This window comes from Acipenser ruthenus, chromosome 27 (assembly GCF_902713425.1).
Source record: "Acipenser ruthenus chromosome 27, fAciRut3.2 maternal haplotype, whole genome shotgun sequence".
Classification (NCBI taxonomy): domain Eukaryota; kingdom Metazoa; phylum Chordata; class Actinopteri; order Acipenseriformes; family Acipenseridae; genus Acipenser; species Acipenser ruthenus.
Window position 1 is genome coordinate 3,350,336 of NC_081215.1, and position 26,392 is coordinate 3,376,727.

Genomic DNA, 26,392 nt, shown 5'->3' on the forward strand with positions numbered 1-26,392 from the left:
GTAAAAGGTTCCTTCTTTCTTAAACTTATTTGTATTGTTGATATTTTTAAAGCTGCATCCCAGGCATGCTACCAAAACATGCAAAAATGTGGTTGCCGTTTCTGCAATCCCCATTTGAAGTCCACGGCAGAGATGAGGCAGAGTGGTGTGGTTCAGACTCTTCTAGTGTTATACGGATGTTAGTAACACAAGTGCAGTCTATGCTTGTTTACAACCAGTTTAGAACAGGGGGGAAGGTGTGTCTGGGTTAAGAAGCAGTGTTAATATAATTGTTAAAGTAAAAGTTACTCAAGAGGAAAAGCAGTTTCTCATGTTAAATGAAGAGGAAGCAGAAATCCAAGGCGGTGATTAGAAACTAATAAAGTGGTGGGTAATGACCAACTTCAGGCGGTCATATGATATCAAAAGCAAGTTCATCATACCGTAGCTCATTCAGAAACACAGTCAAAAGGTGTAAGCTAGCCATAGCTTACCTTCATGCAGTTTCAGACCGATAACACTGTCATAAATCTTTGTTAAACCAATGTCATCTAAACTACATTGTTTCTAATATTGTTCCATCTAAAACTACAAAAGGATCTTGAGAAAACAATGCATTGCTCATATAACCAACTGCATTGAAGTTTTAAAATAAAAACACGAAGACAAGACAGAGTTTAAAAAGCTACTTGGTATGAAATATCAGTGATATTTACTGTTCTGTCTCTTCTTGTTTCGCTTCCCTTTAAATCAGTTTCTGTTTTTATTTAGTACACCCTGGGGACTTTTTAAAACACCGAAGTTTTATGCAAACCAGTGGAGTCAAGAGTTCTTAAAATCATGTTGAAGCTCTAAGGACATCAGGTACACCAGCAACTACTAACCTGCCCCCCTGAAACACTCTGCCCCTAGTGGTTAGAAGAAATATCTGTTGCACGAAATGCAACACTGAGTGCAGGGTTGAGGTCAATTCCTGTTCCAATTACTTTTTAAAATAAATTATCAATTCCCTCTTAATCAGCCCAAGCACATAACTGGTCAAAATTGCCACAAGCAGTATTCCTTTCGAAAGAATTGGGAATTGATGTTAAAAAGGAATTGGAATCCAAAAACAGGAAATTGACCCCAACCCTGACAATGTGTTGCAGGGGGACAATTTAACAGTTACACTCCTGTAGCTGCACATTATTCTGAGCGCTCTATTGATGTCCCTGGGGTGCTTTAAACTTCTGAATGTGATGACTGAAACTGAAACTCAAATTGAATCTAAATAGGAAGAATACAATAGTTAATGTAACTCTGGTATTTCCAACCCTTACCAAGTTTCTCTTTAAAAATATATTTTATGCAACCAAACGAACTATGCAGAACAGTTCAGTTGCTTTTAGTTATTCTAGTTGGATTCTACCTAAATGCAGGTTATTAATGAAATAAACACAAAAAAACTAAAAACATGCTGTCATAGCACAACGATTGCTACCAAAACCAAACCCATGCAAAATTGAATCCAGCTGTTTTTTTAGATATCATTTAAAGAGAGTGTATACTGTTGCACTCAAATTGAAAGATCCATTTTCTTAACATAGCTGTTAAGAAATTAATCTGTTTTCAAGGACCTAACCATTTATAGAAGGGAGATTCCAAATACTGAGCCGCGTATGCATTCAATCTACAGCATATTTTTACAGTCATCGTAACACATTTACAAAACTTTAGCTGCCACTTAGCAAGGTTCAGTATTATCCACCAGAAGAGATAATGACGAAATGGACTAAAAATGGAAACAGCTTAGAGAATTTGAATGGTTTTATAGCCAAATCGCACCATAATCTGCAAGGTCAGAGAATGTGGAGAGATTTTTTCCCCTCCTACAATTTCAGTGAAGAATTCCATGCAAGAGGAGTGGTATCAAACATGCACTTACAATAAGTAGTTTGAGAACATTCTAATACAAAAAAGTGCAAGAGCCCTGGAGCAGGGTCACAGTGAAGAAGCAGTACTGTCCAGGCATCAACAACACACCTGCTTACAACTTTTAAAAAATCCACACAGTAGGAAAACTGCATCTGCTTCTTCTAATATTACAAAAATAACAAGACAGTATTATTAACTAAAGCCATCTGTGCAAGTACTGGATAAGTCCCAATAAAAAAAACTAAAAAAAACTAAAGAGAAGTAGGTCTGAGGTTGGATAGATTCTTGAACAGGTTCTAATTTAAAAGACAAGATAATAGGAGACAACATGTACGTGCACTAATGGCTTAATCCTAAACATTAGAAAGGCTTTTAGGTTGGATTTAAAGAGCTGTCGCTCCAGTGAAGCTAGCACCATTTAGTTAAAAAATAAAATGTGCAAATAGGAGTCTTTAAAATGATATTAAGGGGGTACTATTATGAAGCAACGTTAAATTTAAGTACAATAAATGAACAACTCTTCCCTGCAACTAAGGCCTGAATTAAATCAAAAGTGTATGGCAGTCATATCTACACTTCATAATGGCTATGCGTTGCCATCATTTTGAATTAATCCATTAATACGTTTCAACATTTTTGCACTTCAAAACAGAACTTAGGCTTTTTTTATTTCTGCATTTGAAACATAACAATCTTGATTTCTTGCATAAAATAAATGGGTGCCTTGGAGCAAAAACTCAATAAATCTGTCCCTAACCACAGAGTTCTTGGGTATTAACCAGAAGTTTGTCTTACCAGTCTCTGCTGTTCCAGAAGTTGATCTGCTTCCTCCTTCTCTTTTTTGTACAAGATTTCCATCTCTGTGAGCCTGAGGAGAAAATAAATATTGATTTCATATTTCTGTAGAAGTCCTGCTTGACAGAGCCCTATTGCTGTGAAACGGTTCTGTAGCATTTCCAAAACTAATTTGCTTCAACCTTCAAACTTTCTGCGAGTGACATGTTAAGCAGACCGAACGAACAGATGTTGATGAAAGTCACTTTTGTTTAAGTCACTCTCTGCAGTAATATAAATAATACATAACTTGCAGAGACATTAAAATGAACTGCAGATCTGGAAGCATCTTAAAAATTAGACACACACAAAATGAAGAGAGCACCAGTATCTTACTGGTATTAAATATAAGGAACCCTGAATCATTGCCTTTTGCACAGCTCACGAATCAGCATAAAATATATATTTTTTTATTTGGTACCCGAAATAAAATGTAATCCTAGGGCTGGTGAGATGATGTATGCGGCACCATTACCTTTTCTCCATCTCCTGCTTCATATCGATGCCCTGCTTCTCCAGCAGCTCCCTCTGAGCGAAGGTCCAGTCCACTGGTTCGGAGGGGGTCTCTGCGGACGGAGTCTTCTCCCTCTCTGCGCGGGCCTGCTCGGGGTGGTTGAACCGGAACACATGGTTCTTTCCCATGATGATACGGTTGCCTGAGAGAGAAAGCGACACAGAGGATTGGACAAGACAGCATGGCATGACTCCGAATGCTCAGACTCAGGTGGGTATCAATCCAATCCAACTGTCCTCCACAGACAACAGATGACACGGCAGGTAGAAAATATAAGCAGCTCATGACAAAAACAACAGTGCAGAGTAAGAGATCTATCATCCACTCGGGCCCTAGTCAGGTATCTGCAGCTCACATACTGTGAGACATTAAAATGTCTGCTGGCAAGAAATAGATTTTATTTTGGAGCGTCACATTTCCCAAAAGGTAAACTGGGTTCCTTTTTCTCGAAGCGTACCTGAGCGCAGCTGCACAGACGCACCGACTCGTTTCCCATTGACGTACGTCTCTGACCCTTCACACGGTTCCAGCAGGACGATAACTGAGGAGTGAAAACAGACCTGTGTCAAACACTTCACTTCTACTACTATAAATAACATGGTACACGACTTGATTTCTTGCTGGATTATCCCCTCCCCAGTAATGCGTAAGCAAATATATCCTACAGATTGACATCTGACACTGAAAAAAAATTCTTATAAAACATGCTCCTTGCATTTACATTTAGAATATGTCTCACTCAAGTTAATCTGTGCTCTTGAGTTGCACTGCTATCACTGGTTACCGTGGCACGGCAATGCTCAGGTAATGCACATGGGCCTTTTCCTACAGGTTCTGAACCTGAGCCCTTCTGTCTAAAAAGGCCTTCATTTAATTTCCACCCCAAATAAAAAGGCTAGACAATCGTCTCATTTGTTGCCGCACTGGCTCACCATCCCCGTTGCCATTCCTCTCACTCCTGAAGATACAGTGCTCCTCTTTGATATGGGCTCCACTCAGAACAATATCTTGACGTCTTTCTGGATCTGCCTGGCCAACCCTGAAACAAACAGACAAACAGAAATCAGAGCCTTTTTCACATCACAATGAGCTCTGTCAGAATCTCAACGAAGTGTCCTTCACAGTTGGAAACCTTACTCTTTTCAGCCTGCCATTGCTATGCTGTCTTTATAACGTCCAATAAAGGGTTAAGGGTACGGTATGAGGATAGAGTTTTGGTTTGGAGGGAGCGAAGTTTCAAACAACTGAACGTGCAAAAAAAATCGGAATTGGTAGCACAGCCACATCAGTGAAACAAGAGACAGCCCTAATCATCTCTGTTCAGAGTCCTCTCTAGAGATTTACAATGCTTTGATGTTATCTGGCCTGCACAACCACCCCATTCATCTCAGCAACAGACTCCCTGAAGCACAAGGGCACCTGTAGGCAACAGACTTTGTTATATGTGAAAAGTATTCTATTGAATATAAAATAGATACAACGTTACACTAAGATCTATTGAATTCCAATATACGCTGCCTTCATTAGAAATATGGTTAGGTAAGCTTTATGAATGTGTAATTAAGTACAGCAGAACGTCCTTCATCCAAACAGCCTTCTTATCCAAACTGCTCCCAACCTCATCCTAACTCCACCCCGTCTTGTGAATTTCAAGAAGCGTGTACCCCTTTTCATTAAGAAATACTAAAAAACTAAAATTCAATGACAAACATTTTGACTAGTCTTCTTAAATGTCTTGGAAGACACTGAAAAGAAGACTTCTAGTCGCAACGTTTGTCATGAAAAGTTTAGTTTCTTTTACCCATTTCACTAAAAATCGCAGAGCGTGTATGTGGAACCCAGATTCAAAACAGAGAGCTGGGAATATGTGCAGAGAGGCAGGCGTGCCAACACGGTTTTGACAACAGACTTCCAGACTTACATTTGCTACTAAAAAACAAAATTAGGCTCATTAGGTATTGGAAATATCAAAAAAAACATTTTGGGGGAAAAAAAAAGACCAATCTGATTCCCATGGATTTGTAAGAAGTGAAGAGCAGCAGGTATAGACCGCAGTACTAGGGAAGTCACATTTAAACACCCTGTAATGGAATTACCCAATTACACCTTACCTTGTAATGCCGTCCTTGATGTAATACAGAAGACATTCTGACATGAGAGGGTCTTCATTGAGGTTAACAAGATGCGGAGTCTGCAAATCAAATGAAATCCAACAAAACAATAAACACAATACAATCTGAGTAATAAGAAATCACCAATAACAAGCACCCTCTCACGCTCCTCTTAGACCAGATAACTTGCATCTATTGCATGGAGGAATATATCCAGCCATTTCTCATATACTGTGTGGAGATGTTTTAATAATGACGCACGACCGACTTTATCAGAACATCACCCTTCGTCCTGAAGTGTGAATACTCAAGAGAGATCAGACAGTGATATGAGAATGAATTAGTCTGGCAATATGACTGTCATGTTGTATTGCATATACACATATATACACACACACACACACACACACACACACACACACACAGCAGTTGCAGAATATGAATACAACTGGGTTATAAGCCATTGCAGTAGCTATCCTTGTAATGTTATTGAATTGTACATAGCTATGTAATGTAGCATTTGTTTTTCAATTAAGCTTCTCACAAGCATCTGCCTGCTATTGCTATCAGTTTGGACAGCTAGTCCTTTGCACCAACCTTTTTAGGGGAAAACACCCCGTTAGGGTCAGCAAATAAATCACACGGTCTTGGAGCGAAAATCTAATCAGTGGAATGGCAGTGAAGCAGGGAGAGAAAGAATGAAGACAAATAAACAGAACATGCGAGGAACAAAAAATGAATGAATACATTCAAAAAGAATAAAGGACACAGACACATATGTTAATAATAATAAAAAAAAAAAAACTACATTAGAATTCATGATTCACATAGCTACCTATATCTGGTTTGTAGAACTGGCTGCCCAAGCAAGGCTTCTAATTAAAACTGAATGCTGATCAGCATGTTAAGTACCTGCATCTCCTCTAGTGGTTTGCAATTGTTTAGCTACATTTGTATTTGAATATTATAACCTCAGGCAAACTCTGATTTGCAGAATTCGATTCTAAGCACTGCTGCTGATAGATTGGGTAGATCCCTTTAGCCGGATCACTAGGCTTTTGTTTTCATACATTATGTTTTATTCTTATGGAACGGGCCATATTATATTCATTGTCGGATTTGCCTCGTGCCCAACACAGCTAGCACTTCAGTAATTTCACAGCAACTTTCAACTTAGCGTATCTTACTGCAGATACAGTGCTTCCTCGTTACAGCAGTGTTGTCAGGAGCCCTAGTTTAGTGGCTGCGCTTATAACGAGAATGCAAGTACAATGAGGCTGAGTTGCATTAGAGATTATTTTAACCATTTTCTAAATTACAGTATGAATCCTGTTCCCTGATCATCTTAGGGGACATCTGGCGAGGCAGGTGGTCTGTAATCCCCCCACCCCACCCCAATGCTTTATTATGAAGCTGCTTCTCTTCTGTGCAAGCCAGACAATGTGTGACCAGGACTGGAATGACAACTTCAGCAAAACAAGCTTGTTGTTAGTCTACGAAATGCCCTGCTAAAGAGCCGAGTAACAGTTTGCAACTCTAGAGGCAGGAATAATAATAATAATAATAATAATAATAATAATAATAATAATAATACTCCATGAATGTTTTTGTAGTATTTACAGCCCTTGGACACCAGTTGCATTGCATGCTGCGCAATTTAAATACATAGAATAGGAACAGAAACAAGGTACTGGACGTATAACAACCACATCCTTTGCCAAGGATATATGAATACAACTTTTCCAAGCTGACTATCGAAGTTAAGTGTCTGCAGTGGCACTATTCTCGAACTCATGAATTCAATGCTCCCACAAACCTTGTTAGTTGGAAACGAATCAAAAGCGCTGTCAAACAAGGACGTTGGCTGTTGAGGGCAAATCTAGATGAAATGATTTTATATTGGAAAAAAAACAAGCAAAAAAAAAAAACACATGCAAAAATGAAACTGGAGTTAGAAGTTGAATGGAATGCATCATACAAGGAAAGCAATGAGATGAAAGTTACATGACCAAATGCAGTTAAAAAAAAAACAATGTAAATGTAAATACCAGCTTCTTGAGATCCAAGCCATTTGCAAATCAACCAACATGAATTACAATAACCATAAGTCAGTAGCCACAGTAACAATACTTTCCATTCTCCACAGCCGATGCAGGCACTTTACCTTTTTGGGAGAGAAAACGCCCAGTGTTCCTCCGTCCTCTCGAATGGCCACTCCCATTTCAGCCAGCAGAGCCTCTCTGAGATTTAAAAGGAGGGAAATAAGAATTTGTAAGAGCATTCGTTAACATTTTAATAGTGCGCGGTAAGAAAACAGAAACAGCATCCTTGTGTAAACCAGTAACTGACCTTTCCATTCGGATTGCTTCCGTCTTCCTCAGTTTCTCTTCCCAGGTCTCATTGAGCTCTGCAATAAACTTTTCTGATTCCTAAGAAAAAAAAAAAAAAGTTTTTAGTGAATATCTCATACGAGGACCTTATTTAAGAGGTGCACAGTATCCGTAATAAGCCAACAAGCTGTTACAACAACATATATAGGGGTAAAGTTTAAATGAATAGCTCTTTTTAAATTTATGTTTAGTAACATAAATGTATATAAAATGACAAAACGAATGTATACATAGCTTTATAATTGTGGTTCCCAAGATACAGCTTAATTTGTCCAGAATCAATGAACTCAATCAATAATCAATTCCGATCACATTTGTATTGGTACTTCTCAAGTGAGCTGTACATACAGCAGCTATGCTTGGGAATAAAATGGACACTAATGAACTGAAGTTAACAAAATGTTAAATAAAAGAGACCAATTACAAAGCACAGGTCTGTTTGATGTATAAAATCACTGCTAAACTACATTTATAACTACAGTATGCATATCTTTTTTCTTTCATTTCAATATGTATTATTAACATAATTAAGAGCTTATCACGTTTGAATCTAATGAACATTTGGAGTGATGGATGCTTTCCCTGATTAAACATTTGCTTGGAGAGGTATATTTTTGTTAGCTGCTTATACCAGTAGGATATCTTAAAAAGGTGACCCTTCACTAACACAGGTAATTCACAAATCCATCCCAAAACCCTGTCCTTTTCAGCAGAATCAAATATACTGAAACTAACACATTAAATCAAATGCATTTACCCATAGGGCAGTATATTGAACACAGAAATAGCTAATAACCAGATTTATTATTTCTGATTGATTCCTAAAGTATACATCATTTATTTTGTACAGGTCTTCAGTTTCAGATGAGACAAACACTCTAAATTATGCATACAGATAATCAATACATTGTGTTTAGTTTAACATTGATAGTTTTAGGATCTCTTTCAGTCCAGTACACTGAGATGGTAAATCTAGTACTACTAAAATTAAAAAAAGGGATTCATTACAAAAGGATTTGATTTGATTAATAATACAGCTTACATTTTAACATTATTTTAATAGTTGGGTAAACACATGAAATAAAAATCCCCTCTGCTTTTTATTCATAAGGAAGCACTCGCTCAAAAAAAATAAAAATAAAAAATAAATAATAAAAAATAAATAAATCAGTAATTGATTTTGATAGAATTCCTCAAAGCCTCAAGTGACCATGGAGTTCTTCTGAAAGAAATTCCACCCAAGAGCCTAACAAAGCTGATGTCAATCAAAAAAGAAAGAAAGAAAGAAATGTGAATGTCCCAGAGGGATTTCACATCATTCACAGAATTAAAGCTGCTAAGAAGCTTATGCATTAATGAATCCGGCCGCACTTCCGACTGCAGAATATAGAATTACATGGAAAACTCCCTGCTGAATATATCCCGGTGATACTTACAACAAAAAAAACAGCAAATATTGTATTTTATAAATCAGGAGTCCCATTAAAACAACACCCGATTCACAGCAGGAGATAACAGGTTACAGATTGAAGGATCAAACTACCGATACTAACTGCTGGTTGAATTATAGAACTCGATCAATATCAAAAGTATTGTTTTATTGGTATTTTTATATTCCAGGTCAATAATTACCCTGTATTATCAATATTTGAGCCTTATTCAATACTTAAGTGATCCCAATTTTTGTTTAATTAAGCTGGCTATTTACTCTCTGGTAATCAATTTGGGCAACCTCCCAGAGATACATATTTAACATCTCTGAATCAGCCTACTCTAACTTCAATGTTAAACGGTATGTGAGCTGTCCCATCGGTAACGGGTAATTGTTTTGCCTATCAGTGCTTCACTAGGGGCGGTGTAATCCCTACATGGTGGAGGATTTATCCAGTTAGGTTTAACAGTACAAAGAAATAATACTGATTTATTTCCCCCTTCATCTTTAAATCAGACCGATACAGTATGTAGGTCACATGCTCTCAGGCATTGAAAACAACATACAGGTGCTTTCATCAAGGGTAAACAGATTACGATTTTGTGCCTCAACTACCAATTCCAAGCCTGCTTTCCGTTCACGCTGCAAAGCAGCGGGGTGTACAGTACAGTACTCTGCAGGCCAACTTGTCTGTATTCTTCCTTAAAAACTGGTTTTATCTTGTAGTGCGCTGACGTCATTCGCTGACAGACAGAGTATCGGGGGACTGCAGAGATGGACCCGACGTCTCCATGGCAACAGCGCTCTCTTAATGGATGGAAGATGCCCTGTGCTGAGCTCTCTAACGAGAGAGAGAGAGAGAGAGAGAGAGAGAGAGAGAGAGCCAGCCCCACGCTCTGCTCCCCACAACACCCAGTGAATCAGTACAATAAAAGAGTACATTCACAGCAATGCACTTTACAGCTGACTGCTCTATAGAAAGAACAATCACTCTATTGTGAGCATCACAACTGGACATTCTATTCAAAACTCTATGCAATGTAGGAGAAGCCTGGGTTTTTGTTTTGTGGTTTGTTTGTAAACTGTTTGCTTATCCACTTAGAGAAAGAGACCACTTTTAAATCTACACTGACAAGACTTCCATTCGATTCCTTTATAACCAGTCCCTGAAGGTTATGTAACATCTTTACCCCGGTCAAGGAGTAAATAAAGCTGTAAATAAATTCCATTATATATATATATATATATATATATAAATAAAATAAAAAAATTAGGTCATAAATTAAAATGCTACACATACATATTTATACAACTAAATGTTTTAATGTCTGTATATTGTAGTTGCTATACTAGTGCGCCAAGTTGCCATGGAGATCAATCACATCATATTTCTCACCTAATTCCAATGCTATTTTCAGGGCTAAGTTTGAACCAATGAACACACTGCAGGGCTGTCATTGAAACTGGGTGATCAGGTGCCTAGCCGGAACATGACCTCAGCAAGGTTATTCCTTAAAAAACCCACACCCGCCCGCCCACCACTGCTAACAAACTGCACCACATCAGAAGGGGAACGCACCAGTGCAAAGCACATGCTGTGTTCACATTCTCCGCAGCAGCGTGTTTATTATTCACTGATTAAATGTTTGAAGCACACTGCATGCTTCACATGCTGCAGATAAAATCAACGCTGAGAGTCAAGGAGCTTGTTCAAAGAACCCGTCTGCATCACAGTAACGAACACTGACTGTGAACACTGACTGTGAACAAGAATCATAATACAAAAAAACACATAAAAAATGTCTTTGCCCCCCACAGATGACTTGGAAACATTTATAACCAGCTTTTCATATAGCAGGGCGACATTCTAGATCTAAAGTCCACTGTACACGGCAGAAATGAATGACAATTGACTTTTGTTGTACTGCAGTGGGACTCTTTTTTTTTTTGTTACACAACACCAATTTATAAAGCCCAAACAGTAATTTCACTGGAAAAGGTCAGGAGATCTAGAAACATCTATCCATACTCTATCTGCACTCTTTATACACAGCCATGATTGTGAACTTTGTAGAGATAGGGACATTTTATAAACAATGAGGCAATGCCTGGTCTTTCTATGTACTGGTTTTGTACTGTACTCACAAAGGAATATGCACTGCAACCCCAGCAACACATATATTTGTTTTAGCCTTCCTTGTTCACAATCAATGCTAAATGTTTTTTTTTTTTCATAAACTGTAAAGATAGTATGCATCACAAGCAGAAGATTTATGAATTCCTGTTGAGAGCATTGTGGAAGCCCATAAAACCTATGCACTCAATAATGTCAGGCTAGGTGTCACTATTAAGATATTACATCATTCAAATGTCCACTGCAAAAATATATTTATTTTATATTCTGGAGTGTGCAAATGGACACCTCAAGATTTGTCATTTATACCTGCATGAAAACCTTGGTGTGGGAATTTCAATTTTCAGTCAGATATAGAAACAATAGGCACTCGTGTGAAAATGTTAGACCACTTTGTGCTTTAATTAGGCATCTTATCAAGTCTCATGCATTTCACCATTTGTGGCTATGTGTTTTTGGCCTAATACAGTCGTCAATTAAATTAGACAAATCACTAATTTGCCTATTTTTGACAATTTTCCAAGATTTTCAGTTCCAGTGGTTTGATTTCATAGGCACAACAAATCCAAACTACAGAAGCAACGGGGTGTTCTAACACATTTGCACACGACTGTAGGTGGAGCAGTTTGAATTTCAATCCCTGCACTTGTGCCGATTTGTCATGGCTGACACCACCAGATTCATTTCTAAGCCGGATCCGTACCTAGTCCTCCAGAAGGTGTGCTAGGCCTCTGTGCCCCCTGAAGTGGCATGCAGCACCTATAGTGCTTCATACCTTTAGCCGTTCGATGGCCTCTTCTCCTCCCGGCGTTGACATGATACGCTCCTGTATGCTGGGGACAGACTGCAGACCAGCCTGGCTGCTGAGAGAGCAGGAGGATGGGGAGGCTGTCAGGGAACCTGTGGGTGCTGTGGAGAAATTGCCAGGGCGTTGATTCTCAGAGGCTAGTAAGTAGCTATGGTTATTGTTGTGTACGTCTTTCAGGTCTGAGCGATAGAGGAGAGGTGTCGGAAAGAAAACGAGGAGGGGAGAAAAAAGAGAGACAAGAGGAACGAGAGAGAGAGGGAGGGAGAGCAAGAAAGAGAAAAAGGAAGAAACACTAATGTAAGACCAACAAGGCGTGTTTAGGATAAAAAGACAAACCAGCAAAAATTAAGTCATGGGAATGGCAGTTTTAAAACAGAGTTTGCAAATTAGTGTGTGTGACAGCCTCAAAGTTTTTTTTTTTTATTTTAGTTTTAGCAAAAAAAAAAAATGAATTGAATCAGTTTGAAAACTGCCATCAGCTTAGAGAGACAGAACAGAACAAGGAAGAGCAACCAGACAGGAGCCAACGAGCAGAAGCAGAGGAAAGGGCTTATGCATGCATATTTCTTTTACACATCTTTTTTTTTTTTTTTTTTTTAAGTATTATTTGTTAGACATCATGTTTAAAACATAAAAATTCTGTAGCATCAAATTTTTGAAAAACTTTTACATAATGCTGTTATTTGCATAGTTTTTCTGACCCATGCAAGTAATTCGTTCAAATGTGACAAGTTAAAACTGCAAAATTCTTTGATTTTCCTTATATTTTAATTAAAGCAGGGGTGCCAACAGCCAAGTGATCATATCAAGAACTCCCAGACAGATGGTGGTTTCAATGCCAGGTCAGAAACGGGTCCTGTAAAATGCTAGCTTTGTTTTGCTTATGCATGTTTAATATCATGTGTGTTATAGAAGGTGCTACAGAGACAAGTAGGATATACACATTCATACAGGATCAGCGTTGTTTAGGATTCAAGCCAATGTAAAGTAAAACATCATGGTTCATAAAGATTCATGTATTTTCTCTGGCACGCCACAGTGACTGCTTTGCATCAGTCTCTAGGCACATTACTGGTTTAATACTCAGACATACACCTTTCACCTTTCACCTGGATATGAATACTTAACATTTTAGCTCCATAAATGTTGTCACCTGACATGCATAATATGACTCCTGGTAAATTGGACTGCTTCCCAGAGAATACTTGTAAGGATTAGTGAAAAAGAAAATCTCACCAATTTGTATTTATTTTATTTTTAGAGGAAGTCTTTATGGGTGTATCTAGGCTGTTTTCTTTATTTGATAGTGTCCCAGTTTTCCAATTGCATGCCATTATGGTACATTTTAAATGATCATCAAATAAAAAATAAACCAATGGAATTGAATTACTATTAGGTTATTTAATGTTGCCATTTGTCTGGGACTCCTTGTTAGAGTTGTATATATTTGGTTTTCCCCTATGAGTCTTACACATGCAAAGCTGCGGTTATAAGGAGCCAGAAGCAGCGGGTTAGTTAGAGGACAGTGAGAAAGTACCACCACACGTATACACACATGTGCCTCCATCTCCTGGGTAATCATCTCCCATTGGATCAACTGAAGGGAAGCAGGAGAACACGAGAAGGGTCAAAAGGTCAGCGTTCAGGCTTACAAACTCACTGATAACTGAGGAAGCTGGGGAGTGTTTGATAAAACTATGAACTGACACAATGGAACAACAAAACAATGCAAATGATTTTTATTTGTTTTGTTTTAATGAATCCCTGATGCCCTGAATATTGAATGTGTATAAATTACAATGAGGAAATGGGAGTGCCATTGGATCATGATGATGATGTAATCAGATTCCATGATGGCATTCATAAGCTTGCATTATATTGGTGTCTACTCTACTCATAGTTCTAGAAAGATGTTTTTTCCCCAGATTCTCAGATTGTGTGGTTAGTTTCTCAGTTCTGAAAAAATACTTGTTAATATGCACAGGTAGTAGAAAAGCAGTAGAAACGGCACACAGAAAAACTGGAGAAAAGGGAAAACAAGAATTGAATTACAAAAGGTTTAGTTAACGGTGAAAATGATTTTCTTCAAGGCAGGAGATCATGTGATTCAGTCAGAACTTGTAGTGCACTTTCAGGTTTGCATGTTTAAATATACAAGACCTACCAAATAACTACACAATTGTACTTTGCCAACCTTCTATTGCAATGATCATAACTTGCACTGAGGTGTATATTAGTGGTTTGGTCATTTTGAGAACAGGGCAATGGCTAGTCTTGTTGTGTGTCGTGCACAATTTGTCATTCTATGATCTACTGCAAATATATTGGTTGAAGATACATTCTGTGGTCCTATTGATTAAAAATAACAAATGTTACTGCCGATCTCCCTTAGGGGGCTGTTCCAGTAGCTTCAAATGAAATGCCCCCATACTGGGAGATTATTCAGAAATGCCGAATTACTGTCATTAAGTGTGCAGTAAAGTAAATGTAAATGAACGTCTTAAGAGAAAGCACACAAGAGCCATACATGTTAAACCAGGGCGCTTCGACTACAGACAGCATGCTGGATAATGTTTTGTGAAGGAGTCAATAAAAAGTAGGTCTAATTTAAAAACTGCTGCGCTTGTTTTCTACCTTTTACTGGCTGCAGACGGGCATGTTAATGAATTCGCCCGGCAGACGTGGAAAGTAGACTTACTGTCCAGGATATCTCCCAGGCCCTGAGCTCGCAGCAAGTCCTTCAGCCTGCCCACTTCCTCCTTGAGTTCACGGACCAGCTTGGCGTTGGGATCTTCATTGATCACAGCGTTGCACTTGATCTGTTTGGCCCGATCTGCATACCTGCAACAGGGAGTGAGCTTCAATAGGTCAACTCAGCGAGAGTCCAGCGGTGCCAGGACACGGTCATGCTATTGCGTCTTACATTTATAACACATTGGGACTGCATTGGAAGTGAAAAACTGTTTTTTCAAGTTGATCATATGCTATTTCTTATTGAAGAAAGTCTACTAAATGGTAACAATTTGCAATAAGTGACAGGAATCCAAATCGTTATTTCCTGTTGATCTCCCATGACGTAACAGATGAATTATTATTATGAACACCCTTATCCCGACCTTATTGATGTGAACTGTCACTTATAATTTATGTGCGCAAAACAGAATATACAGAGGCTTTAAATGGAATTGAACACACAGGACTTCATTAATCGTGCAGACTGCAAGAGAGTTTTAATAGTGTAATTTATATCAAAGTATTTTTTAAAGGACCATGCTTGTTCTATGAAATGTACCTTAAAGTGCCGAGTGTTTCATCATAGTTAATGTCTGCTGGACTGAGAGCAGCAACCATCGCAGTTCTAGAGTTTCCACCTAGAATGAAAATTACAGTTGGTTTAGTTTCTTATGGGTTTATTTTAGACAGAAAACCCCTTTGAAGACGGACTAACATGCTTGCAAGTGTGCCTTAAAAAACAACAACAAAACATCTCAAAGTCACTCCTGTGCTGGTATAGTAGCTTATTCTTGACATAACATTACTTAAGTAGGATGAGCAATATGTTTTATCTGTATATTAGAGACATATCTAAATACTGCCATAATTAAAAAAACAGGGCCCTTTGTGTGTCTAGGATATGGAAAGGAAAAAGCTAGTTTTAAATCACCAGCTATTCATCAACTACGAGTATTTTTCCATTTCACATACAGAATGTGTCCTTTATTTTATTAGATTAGCACAATATATGGCAGGGAGGTTGTGGATTGACTGCCAATTGAAGGTGCCTGCCAGATAATGAATATTTGGATTCTGCTGACTGAGACGACTGGTTGAAAGACAATCGTTTTATAGGCAGTGTCACCTCAGCAATGTGTCAATACAGAGAAGATGTCACAGCGAACGACACTGATTTAGAAAACAGTTCAAGTGTTTGAGTGCATCGCTGTGGTGGAAGTGTTATATTAGTTAAATGCTAAATATGCAAAAGAAAAAGAATGGTTCAGAAAAGGACATTTCTAATTGCAATGACTGCTTATCTTGTTCTACCCTTACCTAAATTTTCTCTAAGCAGCCACGTCAGCACAGAGTCTCTGTATGGTATGAAGTCAGACTTCTTTTTCTTCTTACTCTGTTAAAACACAGACATTTTAGTATAAAAGTATATAAAAAAAAAAAAGTTTACTGTATGTATGCAAGGCTCTGTACAATAACCTATATATTTTGCAGGAGACCAGCAGGTTTTAGAAATGTAAAAACAAGATTCTGAGCTGCAACCAGAAAATAAACACATACAAAAGCATTCACGTACGTGTATAAACACATGATATAGCCTTTAAAACAATCTTTTTTTTCCTCCAGTAGTATAGTTCTCTTACACTGTACGCATTGTATCATGTATTCATTGGAATGGCTTTGCAATACTGCTGAAGATGATGCAACGATAGAAAGCATGTGTAATTACCTTGCTGGTACAGTTATCCTGGGAGAGGCAGTAATAAAAAGAAAAGAATTCAGATCAGCATGCAACTTGTCACCTTATTACTCACAGTTCTTACTGTAGAACATCTAAAGTACTTACAACTTCAGCAAGAGCAGAGATCACTTTTCCTAATGTTGTGAGGGATTTGTTGATATTTGCACCTTCCTGGAAAAAAAAAAAAGTAATCTTTGACAACGATTACTGGCCTTGGCAACTGATGTCACGCAGGATCGAAAGAGTTAAATTACTGAGATTGCACTCTCTCAGGATTTTTCTCTCAAAGTCTACATTCTATTAAGAGCCCAGAGGTTCCCAGGCATATAATCTCAGCCTGACACACACTGGGCTCAGCTCCCTTTGAAGGAAAAGTTAAAGGAGTTTATGGGGTTTTAATTCATGGCTGAAGTGCTTTTCCTTGTGGGAGTCAGTACACAATTTGTTCTCATTTTTATTTATTTATATATATATATATATATATATATATATATATATATATATATATACTGCTGTTGCACACACAGAGACAGAAACAGAGACACACAGACAGATGTATCCCCTCCTCTTTCCCCGAGGACTCAGCCTGCAGCTCCCTTGTAGCAATGAAATGGTAGAATTAGGTTTACCTTTAACCTGGTCCCCTTGGCCCCAGTGGAGTCAGCTCTTTCACTGCCCGCCAGATCCACCAGGCTGATTTTGCTGACCTGAAGAAAGCAAGCAAGCCACAAGACCTTGTCAAGGAGTGAAGAACCTCTGGAAGCAGCAGTCCAAACATTGGTTTTTCATCTGCCTGGCCTAATCATTTTCTTTCAGATCTTTTATTTTAGCCTGCGACTCGCAACACCATTATTTAAAGCAATGCATTCAACACTAGCCACTATTTTTGTTGAAAACGGCTAGTGTAAACAGTTAGGGTCTAACTGTGACCCGATTCCTCGTGTTATTATGAAATGCTAGCCTTAGTTTCACCTTTTCTGTTGAAAGATTGGTTTCTGCGTCGTGCTTCCTCTGTGTGAAGACTATGGTGAACACTGCGTGGGATCTGCTGCTGGTTTCATTCATGTTGGTGGCAGCTACAGTCCTGTAATACAGCAGCATGCCTAGGGTTAACTCTCACAGTTAGACACTGTGGACGCTGTTTAAATGGGAGACAAAACTGGGCAATTACATCTTCTACTATGCTTTAATCTAAACAGTGTCGGGTTGCCAAAGGACTCCAGGTACACTGGGGCAGTTTGGGACAACTCACACCGCAATGCATTCTGCTATGCTTTACCTGTCTCAGGTACCTTTCACAGCAAGACTACACTTACCAGAATGCATTGGGGGTGCAAGCTGAAAAGCCTGAACTGTCCCAAACTGTCCTAATGTACATGGAGTCATATGGTAACCCTACAACAGCGAAAACAATTACCTTTTATTTTGGAAGTTTCCAAAATGCTATATAAAGGGAAAAGGTTTTTGAAAAATAAATGGACTACAGTGATCATGTCCACACACTATTCAATACAGCTGTCTTGTACCCGTTACACCTGATATTATTAAACCTGTACTTGTAATTTAATATTATCATAGCTGTATGGTTTTTGGAATTCAATAAATGTACTGTATTCCTCTTTAGGTGTTTCTAATTGATTGCAATGATTGGGAATAAAAAGGAAAAAAAGGAGAGAAAATGGTACATATAATCCTCTTCTGCTCATAAACATCTTCCCAATCTAAGAGTTCATCATTCCAGAGTTATATACGTTTATACTGTGGTGTGAATACGGAGAATGAGTAATGGCTGCAGTTTAGACAGTCTGTGTGTTTGTTTGCTTGATAAACGCCATTCATGGGGCTCAGTGCTGCACACAGCACACACTGAAGCAGACAGTGGACAGTGCATTTCAGGACAAATTCTCAGAGGCTGTGACATTTCAGAACAATAACTGCGCACAGCTGACTGAGGAGATAACCTCAGAATGTGAACGGGGAATGTAATTAGCAACACATCATAGCGCCTAGCCACCTTTGTGTGTTGAGCTTGCAACTGCACAGGGTGCATATTAAGTCACAGGACACCGGCTCAAACGAGCATCCGTTCTTTATTTCCAAACGATCTCAGGATGGGATGCATCAACTCTCCATGATGAACTTGGTTCCTGGTACCTCTATTGTGATACAGAGTTCCTATTGAAAGTGATGTCAAGATTCCTCAAATTCCTCACAGGTAAGCACCCTGTAAACTACTACCAGGACTGACTAAGGACAGACCCCAATTCTATCCATGTGAAACAACTTTAGCTACAGTACGTCCCTGACTTCACTGACATCCTGTGTATTTCTGGAATTATGAACTGGCATGTGTAGGTTGATTTACTCAGTAATAATCTTCATGTGTGTAGTGCTGTACAGATGGTACGGACAGAAATAAACACACTGAAAACAAGCAGGCCTTGTGGGAAATAGCAAAATGCGTTCACAGAAATGCTGAACTACACATGTCCCTTGCAGTACAGGCAAGCTGTCCTCCTCATTAATGAATCTACAGTAAGATCTGAGCATACGCCTGGCTGGTGCAGTGCTTGCATGGCGGGCTCCAGAAATAGCAGCTCTGATTCAGCAGGTTGTGATTGAGCAGTGCGTCTCAGCTCCAGCCCCTCTGGGATCACCTACACTCCTGGTTGTTGTTTGTGTTTAAAAACCTGTAGCAGCCATCTGATAGCAATAGTGTTCTATACAGGCGATTTATACAGAATATACAGTGCCTTGCGAAAGTATTCGGCCCCCTTGAACTTTGCGACCTTTTGCCACATTTCAGGCTTCAAACAAAGATATGAAACTGTAATTTTTTGTGAAGAATCAACAACAAGTGGGACACAATCATGAAGTGGAACGAAATTTATTGGATATTTCAAACTTTTTTAACAAATAAAAAACTGAAAAATTGGGCGTGCAAAATTATTCAGCCCCCTTAAGTTAATACTTTGTAGCGCCACCTTTTGCTGCGATTACAGCTGTAAGTTGCTTGGGGTATGTCTCTATCAGTTTTGCACATCGAGAGACTGAAATTTTTGCCCATTCCTCCTTGCAAAACAGCTCGAGCTCAGTGAGGTTGGATGGAGAGCATTTGTGAACAGCAGTTTTCAGTTCTTTCCACAGATTCTCGATTGGATTCAGGTCTGGACTTTGACTTGGCCATTCTAACACCTGGATATGTTTATTTGTGAACCATTCCATTGTAGATTTTGCTTTATGTTTTGGATCATTGTCTTGTTGGAAGACAAATCTCCGTCCCAGTCTCAGGTCTTTTGCAGACTCCATCAGGTTTTCTTCCAGAATGGTCCTGTATTTGGCTCCATCCATCTTCCCATCAATTTTAACCATCTTCCCTGTCCCTGCTGAAGAAAAGCAGGCCCAAACTATGATGCTGCCACCACCATGTTTGACAGTGGGGATGGTGTGTTCAGGGTGATGAGCTGTGTTGCTTTTACGCCAAACATAACGTTTTGCATTGTTGCCAAAAAGTTCGATTTTGGTTTCATCTGACCAGAGCACCTTCTTCCACATGTTTGGTGTGTCTCCCAGGTGGCTTGTGGCAAACTGTAAACGACACTTTTTATGGATATCTTTAAGAAATGGCTTTCTTCTTGCCACTCTTCCATAAAGGCCAGATTTGTGCAGTATACGACTGATTGTTGTCCTATGGACAGAGTCTCCCACCTCAGCTGTAGATCTCTGCAGTTCATCCAGAGTGATCATGGGCCTCTTGGCTGCATCTCTGATCAGTCTTCTCCTTGTATGAGCTGAAAGTTTAGAGGGACGGCCAGGTCTTGGTAGATTTGCAGTGGTCTGATACTCCTTCCATTTCAATATTATCGCTTGCACAGTGCTCCTTGGGATGTTTAAAGCTTGGGAAATCTTTTTGTATCCAAATCCGGCTTTAAACTTCTCCACAACAGTATCTCGGACCTGCCTGGTGTGTTCCTTGTTCTTCATGATGCTCTCTGCGCTTTAAACGGACCTCTGAGACTATCACAGTGCAGGTGCATTTATACGGAGACTTGATTACACACAGGTGGATTCTATTTATCATCATTAGTCATTTAGGTCAACATTGGATCATTCAGAGATCCTCACTGAACTTCTGGAGAGAGTTTGCTGCACTGAAAGTAAAGGGGCTGAATAATTTTGCACGCCCAATTTTTCAGTTTTTTATTTGTTAAAAAAGTTTGAAATATCCAATAAATTTCGTTCCACTTCATGATTGTGTCCCACTTGTTGTTGATTCTTCACAAAAAATTACAGTTTCATATCTTTATGTTTGAAGCCTGAAATGTGGCAAAAGGTCGCAAAGTTCAAGGGGGCCGAATACTTTCGCAAGGCACTGTATATAGGGGATACAACCGGGTGGTCACTATAGACTAGAAGCTCTTCCTTACACATGGTCTTAATACAGCATACTGTATGCTGTCTTTTAAATCAGAACTACTAGTTAAAATGGGAGGCTTAAGATTTGGTGGTTATGTATTACTCTACATGGACAGTTTGACGTTTTACCATGCTTTACATGCTTCTGTTTGCCTGCGATTTCCCACACTTCATTAAACGTTGTTGGGATTCCAGTACAGTACACAGCAGGTAACTTTAATAAGCATGTACGCACACATTTATAGCAAGAAACACTCCATTTGATTTGATCAGGATTAGAAACCTGGCCCTTTATCATTCCCCTGACTGGAGTGACGAGCCGTTACCTGGCTTTATTCCCAGCGTCCATCAGGTCTGCGATGTCGGTGTACGAGGTGACGGCCAGTTTGGAGAGATCTTCCACGTACGGGCCCAGCAGGGGGTGCTCCCGGACTCGCAGGTTCCCCTTGTTCTTGGGGTTCAGTAAATCCCGAACTCTTTCACAATAGATTTCCATGTAGCTGACCTGGAGGATTGAAAAGGAACAACTCTTTAAAAAGACTGTAGGGATTTAGACACCGATGAAGGCATAAACTGTTACTTGACTCACCTCCACAGAATAGGAGATTTCATCTTTCCTGTTGTCATTGATTTTCTCAAAGAGATCTTCGCAGAGCTGCGGGAGAAGAACACATTCTAGTTAAAAGGTATTAGCCATGGATGAGTAACAGGACTGCAGGTCATTACAGAGCCGTGCCCAGATCAATAAGAAAATCAAGAAGGAACTATTCAAAACGGTTTACAATGCCACTAAATGAAGTAAATGCTGTATGAAATATTTTGAGCGCATTTACAATGGAACAGCAATTTAGCGCTGAACTTTCTGCACATTCTGCTATCGTCTAATACAATACTAAACTGTTACATATGTACAGTCGTACGGAGAAGCTGTCAAAAGACAAATAAATCATTCCAACAGCCCCGTTAATGTCTTACAAGTCATCTTGACAAACACAGGCTTAAAGAATCTTAACATACGAAAATTAACACGTCTTCACATTCAATAGAAATAAAGGTTATTACTGCATGTACACCTTGTGAATGTGGCACCACCTGCTACAGCTGACTTATTTTAATTCAATAAGTGGCCTCCACTTCATTTCAAGATACTGAGAAAGACACTGGTCAAAATGTGTTGGTTTTTTTTCACAAGATAGGTCCTTAAGACACACAAAAGCCACGAGCAGTTCCAATAACTCTCAAATCAAGTAGCGTCAGGTAAAGCCTGTTTCTCACCAGCGGGATGATTCCCTCTTGTCCCTCTTCCTGTTTCCCCATCATGGTATAGGACTTCCCTGCCCCGGTCTGTCCGTATGCGAAAATGCACACGTTGTAGCCTTCGAAGGCATGCTGCAGCATCTCTTTGCCGATGTCATTGAATACCTTACACTGAGAGGCAAAGCTAGGATCTTCTACCTGCAAAATGAACAAAAAAACAAACCCAATTACACGTATGGCATGCAGTGTGAAAGTCTTATACAGTTAATTAAAGAGAGACTGGACTAGTGACTAACAAATTGGACTAGGTTTTCCTCGATAAGTTTAAGGGAGTGTTGTTATAAAGCCTAATTTCCTTTGTATGAGATGTTCAGGTTGTTCAATTGTAACAGGTTCCCAATAACCCCCTGCCAGGCCTCTCCTAATAATTATTTTATTATTATTATTTATTTCTTAGCATGTACATTTTAATTAAAGAGTACGGGACAAGAGTGCAGTTAAGGAAAATTCACCTTGCTTTGAACCCTACAGAACTAGAGACTGCACAGGCCCGTGCTGTATTTAAATGTATTGGATTGTTTGGTATGGATGGCGACGTGGACATATGGGGATACCTAGTGCTGTTTACACCAAACAAACTAAAACATAAATTTTACTGCTGTGACACGAATGCACACAAAAGCGCTAACAGAGGACGGACAGCAAATACAGTGTTGCATGCATTAACAAACTAGGGGGGTGGTTAGTTATAGAATGTTATACAAAAAAATAAGGCATGTTTAATTTCCAAAGCATGCAAAGAAATTCATCAATCTCTGCATGCAAAGGTCTAAACAATGTAAAATTAGCAAGGACTGCAGAACACAGTGAACAATGTTGAGTTCTGGAGGGGGTGGGGGGAAGAATAAAGCTGATGAGCAAGCAAGTGACAGCAGCCCTAATCTCAGCCAGAGAGAGAGAGCAGGCGTGGACAGTCACTGCTGGTAGTAGGGCTGTGCAAACACTCCAGGTCCTGCCTACACAGCCCATGAAGTCTACATGCATTCCTGCCAATAGAGGATAGACAGATGGAGGTCCTGGGTTCAGGGGCTAAGACTGATTGACTGTCATATTTTCTTAATAGCTCATTTGTGGTACGTATTATGTAACGTTTTTTTAATAGCTATTTTAAGATATGTGGTGCCTTTGTGCTAAGATTTTAAAGCCTTAACCGATCGCCATCTGTCCAGGTTGTATCCCCTTGAAAAGTCTCCCAACCTGCTGCACCGTGCCACACAGTCTGTCTAATCAAAGAAAGCATAAGAAAGGGTAGAGAAGCTGCAGCCTTACCGTGGTATGTGACCAGTATGAATAGTCGAAGCTGAAGGTCTTTAATGGTTCCTTTGGGTTTTTGGGGTTGGAGATAGCTAGAAGAAAAAACAAAAAGAAACAAAAAAAAAGTGTTCATTTAGGACGTTTTCCAATGCAGACGTAGTGCGACAGACTTAAATACACATTTTAAATGCTTCACCCCAAGAGAAATACAAGGGAACTGGGTAGCTTCAAATCACACCAGCCTTAATGCCATCTTAGCATGTAAACACGTCTCTCAACATGTCAGCCGGCTCTTTATCCATGCTGTACAAACAACTATGATTTCTACTGCTATTAAACATTCATTTAGAAAACGCCCAGCTTTTACTCATCAGAATCTGTGAGGAAGGCAACGTTAAATGTTTTTTTAAAACCAATGAAGTATTTTTTGATATGCAAGTGAGTTGCAGGGTTTCCTTCCCTTTATTTTGTGTCTTGCTGAGCTCACAGTAAAACCTGGAATGGCTCAAACTATGTCCTAATACCTTCCCTGTTTAACACCAGGAGAGAAAGGGGGAGGGGGTGAGAGTGCTCTCAGCATGCAGAAAGCAACACTGCTGCGATCCTGTGAAACTGGAATCGCTGGTGTCTCTGACCCTATCAGCAGCTGAAGAGCCGTGTGCAGAGAGCCCAGCAGGGAAAACCTTCACTGGGGCCTCGCAAGTATCTTATCAGCAGAGCTTTCTGACAAGAGCCTCCCAGCGCAGCACAGCACTCCTGCAGCCCTGGAGGAGTCGTCTTCAGGTATACTGGCTCCCTGTCATCAGCACTGCCAGATCAAGCCCTGCAATGCTAGTACCAGGCAGACAAGTACTGCAAGAGGTTTGTTTTATAACTGGCTTTGGGATCTTAGGTTTTAAGCAAAAGAACCTCAATAATATATTTTAATAATATATATATATATATATATATATATATATATATATATATATATATATATATATATATATATATATATATATATATAAAAATGCAGAAAAGGGAAATGCACAAACACTTAAGCCCTATTTATTAGCATATATTCGTTCTATGCTAATCATATGAGGACTCTTAAATGGCAGGTCACGTACAGCTAATTAGCATGTCTCCTCTGAATTAGGATACCATTCCCTAATGAGGCGGCTTCTGTTGAGCCCTCGCTCTGTCTTTCCAGTCATTGGTTTAAACAGATTCTGTACAGAGTGTGCCAAATTCTGTACTATTCTCTAGAATGAATAAACATGAGGATGTTGGCAAAAACTGGTGCCATGGGGAACAGACAACAGAAATAAAGATAATTTCCAATTATCCAGAGGAAAGCAAAGCAATCTAAAGTGAAAAGTGGGGCGCAATGTCACCAGGTGGCAAGATCCTTTCTCCATTAATATGAAAGGTGAAGTAGTACGTCTGGGGCTGGTATGGTACATATTAGCAGACTATTCTCCTAGCAACCAGTTACTTAACATGAAAAATACAAACACTGTGAGATATATGCTTTCCCACAATATGAACAGCATTTACCTCCCACAAAACCAAAGTGTTTATTGTTTTGTCATATTGATTTTTCATATTGTTTATTGAGCAAGCACATTTTTCTCCTAGAATCCGTGATTAAGAACTGCATACCCAACTTCAGGGATGGAAATAAGACTCCTAATGCATAGCAGTTTCACCCATTCCAGGTTTTACTATAAGCTTGTTTAGCCACAGTGTATAGGGAACAAGCTCAGGTGGGTCTCATTAAACTCGTAGTAAAACCAGGAATGGGTCACACCTCTATGCAACAGGAGTCTTATTTCCATCCCTGTACATGGACATGTATATTAATATCTCCATATAAAGATCTATTTGATACAAATCATTCCACACCAAGCTACCCTATTCAAACTCCAATCACTCAGATGTGTGTGTGTTACTGAAGCCTGGTGAGAAAGGCAAGGGTTAAGACCTCTTGCTTGCCTTCAGGTTGTTGAAAGCAGAAGCCCTAACAGAACCAAATACTAACATTTGAAAGCAGCCTTTCATCGCTTTACCCCCTCCCCTGGCTAAAATCCAAAGCCCTCTTTAACAAATATATTTAAACAAACATAAATTCAATGCAATGTTAGGCACGCGACCCCCTTAAAGCGCAATGCTACGCGTTCTCATCTCACCACCAATGCTGGAATCTTAATGCACACTGAAAACGAAGACTCTCTCACCGGGCAGATCAAAGACACAGCCCTTCATAAATAGAAACAGTTGTTACGGACGCTGTCTGAAATTCCATGCTGGTCAGTAGGGGAAGTTATTTGGCCCCTATTGCTACTGACAAGCGCATACCGATGCCAGATTGGGAGGGGCTCAAAACTCACAAGGATTAAATAACAAAACTGATGAGTAGGCACAGTATCTGGCTTAGCAACAACACAAACAAATCAGTAACATGAGGCAAAAGGGACTCTCAGTGCACATTTTATTTACCACCAATGTTACAAATATAATCCCCATATAAAGATTTTCCAACAGAAAGAGGGGTGTTCACTGCTGTACTGTTGCTGCTGTACTCTGATGGATTTTCTCTCTGTTAATACAGTACTGTTCTACTGATAAATACATATGCAAAGAGATGGAATTCTTTCACAATTAGTGTGGACAAGTTCCATTACATTTGCGGCATGCACAGTAAAGTGACTCCACTGCTGAGTTAAACCACAACGGTTCCTTAAATGAATGTTCTAAAATGATCATTTTGATCCCAGGAGTGCTATGTACTTGTGAAACTGTATTAGCAAACTTGGACACAGTTGCTATAAGGACA

General features: G+C 39.3%; 1 protein-coding gene across 25 annotated transcripts in view; it reads right to left on the minus strand.

The window, feature by feature from the left end:
- LOC131701899 (kinesin-like protein KIF1B) overlaps positions 1 to 26,392 on the minus strand; it is an 88,076-nt gene that overhangs the window by 36,681 nt on the left and 25,003 nt on the right. For 5 of the 25 annotated variants that reach the window (XM_059002574.1, XM_059002576.1, XM_059002585.1 and 2 more), the window contains exons 3-24: positions 23,590 to 23,666; positions 22,279 to 22,458; positions 21,593 to 21,658; positions 21,330 to 21,508; positions 17,560 to 17,671; positions 17,217 to 17,294; positions 16,693 to 16,758; positions 16,576 to 16,593; positions 16,167 to 16,242; positions 15,409 to 15,487; positions 14,815 to 14,957; positions 13,672 to 13,713; positions 12,084 to 12,295; positions 7,702 to 7,781; positions 7,517 to 7,592; positions 7,169 to 7,231; positions 5,950 to 6,012; positions 5,353 to 5,432; positions 4,174 to 4,280; positions 3,699 to 3,782; positions 3,203 to 3,383; positions 2,689 to 2,761 (exon numbers count right to left, since the gene is read on the minus strand). In XM_059002574.1, the coding sequence (XP_058858557.1) occupies positions 2,689 to 2,761; positions 3,203 to 3,383; positions 3,699 to 3,782; positions 4,174 to 4,280; positions 5,353 to 5,432; positions 5,950 to 6,012; positions 7,169 to 7,231; positions 7,517 to 7,592; positions 7,702 to 7,781; positions 12,084 to 12,295; positions 13,672 to 13,713; positions 14,815 to 14,957; positions 15,409 to 15,487; positions 16,167 to 16,242; positions 16,576 to 16,593; positions 16,693 to 16,758; positions 17,217 to 17,294; positions 17,560 to 17,671; positions 21,330 to 21,508; positions 21,593 to 21,658; positions 22,279 to 22,458; positions 23,590 to 23,666 (2,135 nt within the window). The remainder of the gene's footprint in view (positions 1 to 2,688; positions 2,762 to 3,202; positions 3,384 to 3,698; positions 3,783 to 4,173; positions 4,281 to 5,352; positions 5,433 to 5,949; positions 6,013 to 7,168; positions 7,232 to 7,516; positions 7,593 to 7,701; positions 7,782 to 12,083; positions 12,296 to 13,671; positions 13,714 to 14,814; positions 14,958 to 15,408; positions 15,488 to 16,166; positions 16,243 to 16,575; positions 16,594 to 16,692; positions 16,759 to 17,216; positions 17,295 to 17,559; positions 17,672 to 21,329; positions 21,509 to 21,592; positions 21,659 to 22,278; positions 22,459 to 23,589; positions 23,667 to 26,392) is intronic. The other 20 variants (XM_059002581.1, XM_059002589.1, XM_059002587.1 and 17 more) reach the window with 11 other exon arrangements.